At 36.4% G+C, this 7,917-nt stretch overlaps 1 protein-coding gene across 6 annotated transcripts in view; it reads right to left on the bottom strand.

Moving 5' to 3' along the window:
• The window catches only part of PPHLN1 (periphilin 1), a 139,990-nt gene that overhangs the window by 82,618 nt on the left and 49,455 nt on the right, over window positions 1–7,917 (bottom strand). For all 6 annotated transcript variants that reach the window (XM_011228138.3, XM_034644908.1, XM_011228137.3 and 3 more), the window contains one exon: window positions 3,130–3,341. In XM_011228138.3, the coding sequence (XP_011226440.1) occupies window positions 3,130–3,341 (212 nt within the window). The remainder of the gene's footprint in view (window positions 1–3,129; window positions 3,342–7,917) is intronic.

Below are 7,917 nucleotides of genomic sequence, written 5' to 3'. Positions count from 1 at the left end.
TTTAAAAAAAAAAAAAAACTTCAAGTAGAAATATACAAGATATACATACAACAATGTTAACTAGAACAGTATCATAATAAACAAAAGGCAATGAGGTTAAGTAGGACTTAGCATGTAAATATGGACAAAAAGGAACAAAAAATAATATTATAGTGACTACTATAGTGACAACTATGAGCAGGTTAGTCCAATTAAGCTACAGGCAGAAAATTCTTATAAAGCACAGAATGAAAATAACATTATGATTTAGGAGGATAATCAGTCTAAAGCAGTACAAGGTTCACAGGATTAACTCAAAAGGCTAAGTAGAAGAAATTTAATAAAATACACATGTAGACATGTGTATGTGCATGTAAGCACAAAATGGGAAATAAGTAGTTGAGATGAAAAAAATAGTAAAAATCATTCTGTGGGGGCGCCTGGGTGGCGCAGTCGTTTAGCGTCTGCCTTTGGCTCAGGGTGTGATCCCAGCGATCTGGGATCGAGCCCCACCTCAGGCTTTTCTGCTAGGAGCCTGCTTCTTCCTCTCCCACTCCCCCTGCTTGTGTTCCCTCTCTTGCTGGCTGTCTCTGTCAAATAAATAAATAAAATCTTTTTTAAAAAAATCATTCTGTGGCTTATAATTAATCATATAAAAGATATATCAAATACACAGAAGAATTACGGAGAATTAGTCCTTCAATGATTACCATGGCCAAACTACTAGCGATTATTAAATTAAAATTATACTGAAAAGTGTGAACAAAAAGCAAAAAATTAAGTCGAACTTAGTAAAATGAGGGCATAAGGAGAGTAGGAAAATTATTTTTACCTGTTATTTATAGAAACATTCAAAATCTTTGACAAAATTTCAATTTACATTTAAAAAACTAAATTAACACACTGTTGCTAATTAACACAGTTTAAATGACTTATAAGTTAAGGACCCTGTTTCTCAGTCCTTTTTTGAAGAAAAGCACTGCGCCATCATTATCTGTGACATTTAGATTAAAAGCAAGAACTGGTGTCACAAATGTGCAACATAACAATTACTTTTTCCAATTATTGTTTAAAATAAGACTTCTCCATTAACTTTTTGCAAGATGACTTTATGTAACTATTCTGAAAACTATTTACATGACCGGAGTATAGAAAAACATTTTAATAGCTCAGCCCAAACAGTTACGGAATCAACCCAAGTAACTCGTAAAGAGAGTTTTCCCAGAACTGACTTTTTTTCTTGATTGAAGAACTTTACTTTCGAAATTCTAGGACTTAAAAAAAAATAAGCATAAAGGCATTACCAAAGTTGTATGCTCTATTTCACTCAATCTGCACCGTATTTTAGTCTCCCAGCTTTCTTTATTATCTTTTCATCACTCCAGATGGTAAAGGTATTAGGCCTCAGAGGGGAAAGGGAAAAGTCTGCTGGAGACCCTAAGACAGGTGCAGCACCTGTGGTTCCTTTACAGTCCATTGCAGGATTTTAAAGTTGTGACTACTAACTACCAGGCTGAAAGCAAACAGAAAATGCCTCCCTAAAAATCTGTTTCAGAAGAAAAATGGAAAGAATAAGATGAATCCACTATCTTAAGTAACACCTTCACTACAAGCTGTCAAGTAAGAATCTTAAGCTCCCATTTTACTCATGTTTTGTTCAAAAGCCTTCATAATCAGTTTCCAAAGATACTTTCCTCCTCCTAATCAAATCATTAGATTTGGATTAAGTCATATACATCCAAAAAAAAAAAAGGATCTTCTTAGAAGGTGTCTAGCTAATATTTATGTCTGTGCATATAAGTGTGCATTAGAACTCAGACGTTATGTACCCTCTTGAAAGGGGAGAGGGAGGGAAAGAAGGAGGTAAAACAAAGGAGAAAATACCAAACTGCAGCCCCTGAATTCCACAGTAAAGCTTTCAGTTAGCTGGAACTATATGCTTATTTTAAGCAATTAGGCATATGTAAATGATTAAGTATGTTTTAAATCTACTTCAAGTGACATTCTTACCTCCTGTATTGACCATTCCATATACATATATAACCAAAATATGGTTTTTGGAAGCCCCACTCTACCTAGCTCTGAAAACAGCAAAAAATTGACAAATGTTTGTTAAATACTGGAATCCAGCAACAGCTATAATGGAGACAATCTAATGATTTGAAGTGATCTTCCATCACTCCCAACATGCAGGAAGCAAATGTTAGTAAACTAAAACTCCTACTATTTGGAAAAACAGTTAATAGGAAGAAGGTTAAAAAGTAAAGAAAAAGAAATATCCTTGACTTTTCTGGTATCTGTATCTTGGCTTATGTAATTCCCTCTACCTCAAAGATACTTCTAGAAATCTGAAATAAAAGATGGGCCCAAATGCTGATTTCCTCCATGACATGTTCTTCTAACTACCAGAGTGAGAATCTCTCTCACCTTGACCTGCTCATGCCATGTTAACTCATTTATGACATAGTCTTCTATCAAAGTTAAGAAGGCGTGAGGAAATGTTTGTGAATGAGCTCAACAGCAGGTAGTGGAATCCAGAAAGCTGAAACAGATTATCCAGAAAATAAGTTGCTTCATTTATTTATTCCAACACATACTAAGCAACTCAGCCAGAATGACATACTATGATTGCACAGAATGCCATGCACGTCTAGGAGGTCCAAATTTAAAAAAAAAACAGCAGGAAACTGGAGGTTGGAAAAACATGAACCTAAGGTAGGTTTTTAGCTCTAAAATCTATAAGGCTATTATACCTTATATTTAGGGGAAATCAATGATATTTTTTATGAAAAATATACTATGAAATATATAGGTAGATGGATAGATAGGTATCTTCTAGTGACGAGAGGATGTACTAGCACAGGAACTAGCAGAAAATACAAGAGTGTATAACTTTCCAACATGATTACAAATACACCTCTTCTATGCTGAAGAATTAGAAGTGAAATGTCAATGTGGACCACAACTTGAAATGGTTCCAAAAAAACGTGTGTGTGTGGTATTCACTATATTATTCTTTCAACTTCTCTAAGTTTCAAAATTTTCAAAAAAAAAAAGGTTAAAAAATATATCTTATAATACTTTTAAGACAATCTGAATCAGTACATTCTCATTAGTGGAGGTTGTAAAAGAAGTCTTAAAAATACATACTTCTATGTTGAGATTGATGGAAAGAGTACGTTTTGCTTCTTTCTGGAGAGTAGCTTCTACTACTGACACTGGAGCCAGACCTGCTGTGTGGAGAATCCTTTCGACCTACAGGCGATTCTCTGAAAAAAGGAGTGTCTCTTTTATGAGGAGACCGGTCTCTCGCGTAATGGGAAGAATAGAAACTTTTTCTTCTAAAGCCATCTCTCATGTCCCTTTGAAGGAAAAAAAAAAAAAAGTGAATTATACCCTGTAACTTATATACCCAATACAAACGGCAAAAGCTCTGATTATAAGCTACTCTTTCTGTTGTAATCTTGGTTCCCCCCCTTTTTCTACCACCACCTTTTTTATTTATTTTTTTAAATTTATTTTAGAGGAGAGAGGGTAGGTAAGCAGGGGGAGAAGCAAAGGCAGATGGAGAGAGAATCTGAAGTAGACTCTGTGCTACGCACAGAGCCCAATGTGGGGCTCAATCTCATCACCACGAGATCATGACTTGAGCTGAAACTAAGAGTCAGACGCTTAACTGACCGAGCCACCCAGGCACCCCATCACCTAACTTCTAACGTCAATCCACAAAATGAAACTTTATCAGTGATATATGATTTAGAATGAGTACATTTTTTCAGTTTGGGGGTAGAACCCGGTGATTAAGAGCAAAAGTTACTTTATTCTAAGCAAACACAGAAATGTTATGATGTGAAAAACATAGTCATATGGTCTCTACTTGTTTGCCATTAACAATATTCTACTAGCTACTCTCAAAGACATCTAGAGAATACCAACATTTCCCATGTGAGACATTTCATGGACTCTTGTCCACTTCTAACTGTAGTATATACCACTAGTATTCAACTGCTGTGATTTTGCTTCCCACGTTCCAATTTGGCAGTGTCTACATTTTTGTTGTCACAACTGGAAAGGAGGGGTTGCTGCGGGTGGGTTGGGACCAGGGATGCCACTAAAACCCTACAATGCCTAAGATAAGTCCCATACAGGCACACAACAAAAAACTATCTGACCCAAAATGTTAGTAATGCCAACGCTGAGAAACCCTTGTATATACCTAACCTATTAAGTCCTTGTTCTCTTAAGCTTGCATCCTTAGTGTACAGATTGTTGCTTATCTCTAAGCACTAGCTTTTAATAAATCACCTCTACTTTTACAAATTAAATTTCCTTATTAAGCAACATCAACTCAACATAGAAAGTAAGTCCAAAGAGTAACTTATAAAGCAAAAACAATTTTAAAACATCAAAACAAACCAAAATTATTGAATGAAACTATCAAGACCTGAGCCTCCATTTAAAGGAACATTTAGCATTGAACAGGTTTTAAATGAAGATTTAGCAAGTGTATTTCCATATTAAAATTAAGAAATATTGCATTTCAGAAAGAAGAATGCTAAGAGACAAACCAATGGCATGAAATTTCAAATGCTCAGAAAATTTCAGCATATTGATTAGCAGTCCCTAATATATAAGTAGTTATTAGCAGATTAATACCCAAAATATATTATCCTTACAGATACAATTACAATTCTCTGGACCAAAGTAGAAAGCGGCTAAAACTCATTTATGATAAATGAACTCAGACAAAACACTAATGCCAAAATAAAGCATTCGAGAAATTCTAATGCCTTCAAGCTCAATTAGCAAAACTACAGAAGCCATATCAACATCACTGACAGCTAAGTGGCTACATATGTATTACACAGGTCTTAGGAACTGTACCAGGGGCCGAGGACCCAATGGTAAACCAAATACATGCAGTCACTCCCCCATCATGGAACTCTCAGGATAGAAGGAGGGATATCAAATAAATTAACATGAAACATGTGAATGCAGTCAAGAGTGTACACAGGGAGACTAATTAGGAGCTTACTCATGCAGACAAGAGACGGCGGTAGCTTAGATAAGGCCAGAGCAGGGGAGTACTTTAACACGCACAAGAGTGCATCTTTGTGGAGTCAACGGGACATGGTGAATGTCTGACTAATAAGTGTGAAAGACAGGGGATGCCAACATGATTCCAAGAATTCTGGCATGATGAATTACTGAAAGGAGAAAAACATGTGGGGTAGGAGATCCACGTTTAGATTTGAACATGTTAAGTTTGAGATGCTCACGTACCATCCAGTTAGTAGGCAACCAGACACATAAGTGACAAGATTAAAGGAGAATTTTTGGCTATAACTATAAATTGTTCTATAAATAGGCAGTATTTAAAGCCTTGGGTCAGGCCCAGAATCTAGGACTAAAAATTACATTGGAAGAGAAATGGGCTGTCTGAGAATGAAACAGAAGAGCCACAGAAACAGGGAAACTGGTAAGTAAGTTATCAGGGAAGCCAAGGAAAGACTGCTGTAAGAAGGAGAATAAAGATTTCCTACACTGAAATTAAATGAGCTCTTATTGATAACTTATCTAGGTGATGAAAAAGAACAGCAGGCCCACGTGCCCAGGAAAGATTGCCTTCTTTCTCCAGCAGGAGGCAGGGTGGGGGAATAGACAAAACGCTTAACTACAGTTTCCTAATCCTGACACCAGGTGGCGGTACAATCACAACAGCATAATTCAGAACCATCAAGAGTGGCCTGGGGTGACTGAATATACTTGGGGGAAGTGCATGTCAGATTTTTAGTATCTCAGAGTACAGTAAGGTCTCTCTACTCCCCTTCACATCAATCCCTCATATTTCCCAACAGATTGAGCAAAAACATCACAATCAGCATCACCTACTTTAAGTATTCTCTTTGATAAAGTGGTAATACTAGCCACGTCATTTATTCATGTTAGTGTGTAGGTATATATATTTTTCATATTTCTATCTCTTTTATCGCTATATCCCAAAATATGAAAGGCACTATGGGGAACTACCCTGGTTCTAAAGAAGCTCAGTATGTTGGGGGGGGCGGTAAATGTTCCAGAAGGCTGGTACTAAAATTCAGAAATTTGTATTACATGGAAAAGTGATCTGGAGGATCTTAAAAAAAAAAAAAAGATAAAATTTAGATCAACACTGTTGAACAGAAATATAATCAAGCCACAGATGTAACTATTTAAAAAGAGAAATGGGTGCCTGGGTGGCTTAGTCAGTTAAGTCTTCAGCTCTGGTCATGATTCCAGGGTCCTAGAATCAAGCCCCAGGTCTGGCTCCCTTTCCCTCTGCCCCTCCCCATACCCCCACCACCACTCATGCTCTCTCAAGTAAATAAAATCTTAAAAAAAATAAAATAAAAAAATAAATAGGTGAAACTAATCTTAGCAATATTTTTTATTTAACCCAATATATAAAAAATATTATGAACATGTAATCAATATTTTAAAATTTAGTGAGAATCAGAGGAAGGCAATTCTCGTATGTATGATCTCACTGGTATGTGGAATTTAAGAAACAAAACAGAGGATCAAAGGGGAAGAGAAGAAAAAATAAAACAAGCTGAAACCAGAGAGGCGGACAAACCATAATAGACTCTTAATCACAGGAAACAAACTGAGGGTTGCTGGAGAGGAGGAGGGTGGGGGATGGGGTAACTGGGTAACGAGCATTAAGGAGGGTACGTGATGTTATGAGCATCAGGTATTATATAAGACTGATGAATCACTGACCTCTACCTCTGAAACCAATAATACATTATATGTTAATTAATTGAATTTAAATTAAAAAATAAATTAAAAAAAAAAAGGACTGACAAGCTGTTAGGAAACAAGGAATCTGGGTTATTCCAGGAGGGAAGAGAAAGAGTGGGGAGGGGTCCATAAACGGTGGAAAGCTGTATGGAATGTGATGTAACCCAGCCCAGGACCCCAAATCTTAAAAAAATAAAAATATCTAAAAAATAAAAATAAAATTTAGTGAAATATTTTACATTCTCTCTTTTTCATCTTAAATCTTGAAAATACCAGTGTGTATTAATATACTAACAGAATGTCTCAGTCTGAACTGGCCATATCTCAAGTGGAACTTTGGCTACCAGCTCCCATGTTAGCACAGATTTATTTACATGGAAGGGAAAGTAGTCCAAGTTTCAAGAAAAAGCAGAGGTTTAAAGGGTATTAATGCGAACAAAAATAGAAGTAATCAGAAGAGTGAAAACTTTAAAAAGCATTGACTGAAAAAGCAAAGAAAGAGAAGTTTTAAAGTGTAAAGGAAAGTTAATAGCATATACTATATAAGCTGGAAGAGATCTCTGCATTTAGTGACTTAGGTAGGAGCCATTTGACCAGGGAATAGGCCATCCAATAAAATTTTGGAAACCAAAGCAGATTATAAAAAAATCAAGATATATCTACTGAAGGAGTTGAGCCATTAGTTTTCTTCCAAAAAAGTTTGGAAGAGGAAGGAAGGGATAGAACTGGAACAATACTTTGAGGGAAAGGGTTTATTTGATCATACATGTAAATGAGAAATAAGTAAAAAGGGCGCCTAGGTCCTCAGTTGGTTAAGCATCTGCCTTCGGCTCTGGCATGATCCTGGGGTCCTGGAATCGAGCCACACATTGGGCTCCCTGCTCATCAGGGAGTTTGCTTCTCCCTCTGCTCGTGTTTTCTCTCAAATAAATAAAATCTTAAAAAAAAAAAAAAGTATCATCAACTGACTGCTGCTGCCCATTTTGTGTGGCAGATACTGGGCCTATGGGTTCTGCTGAGAAATATTCAGAGCAATTCAGCCCACTGGATGTAATTCTGTCTCCAGAAATTCTAACCTCTTTTCAGACATGGAAAATCCATCTTAATTCCTGAGTGTGAGGTTAGGGAAAGCAGATACAACTTTGTCTTCTTTAT

Source organism: Ailuropoda melanoleuca, chromosome 16 (assembly GCF_002007445.2).
Source record: "Ailuropoda melanoleuca isolate Jingjing chromosome 16, ASM200744v2, whole genome shotgun sequence".
Taxonomy (NCBI): Eukaryota; Metazoa; Chordata; class Mammalia; order Carnivora; family Ursidae; genus Ailuropoda; species Ailuropoda melanoleuca.
The sequence above is the reverse complement of the archived record's forward strand: the minus strand, read 5'-3'. Positions and strand labels throughout refer to the sequence as shown.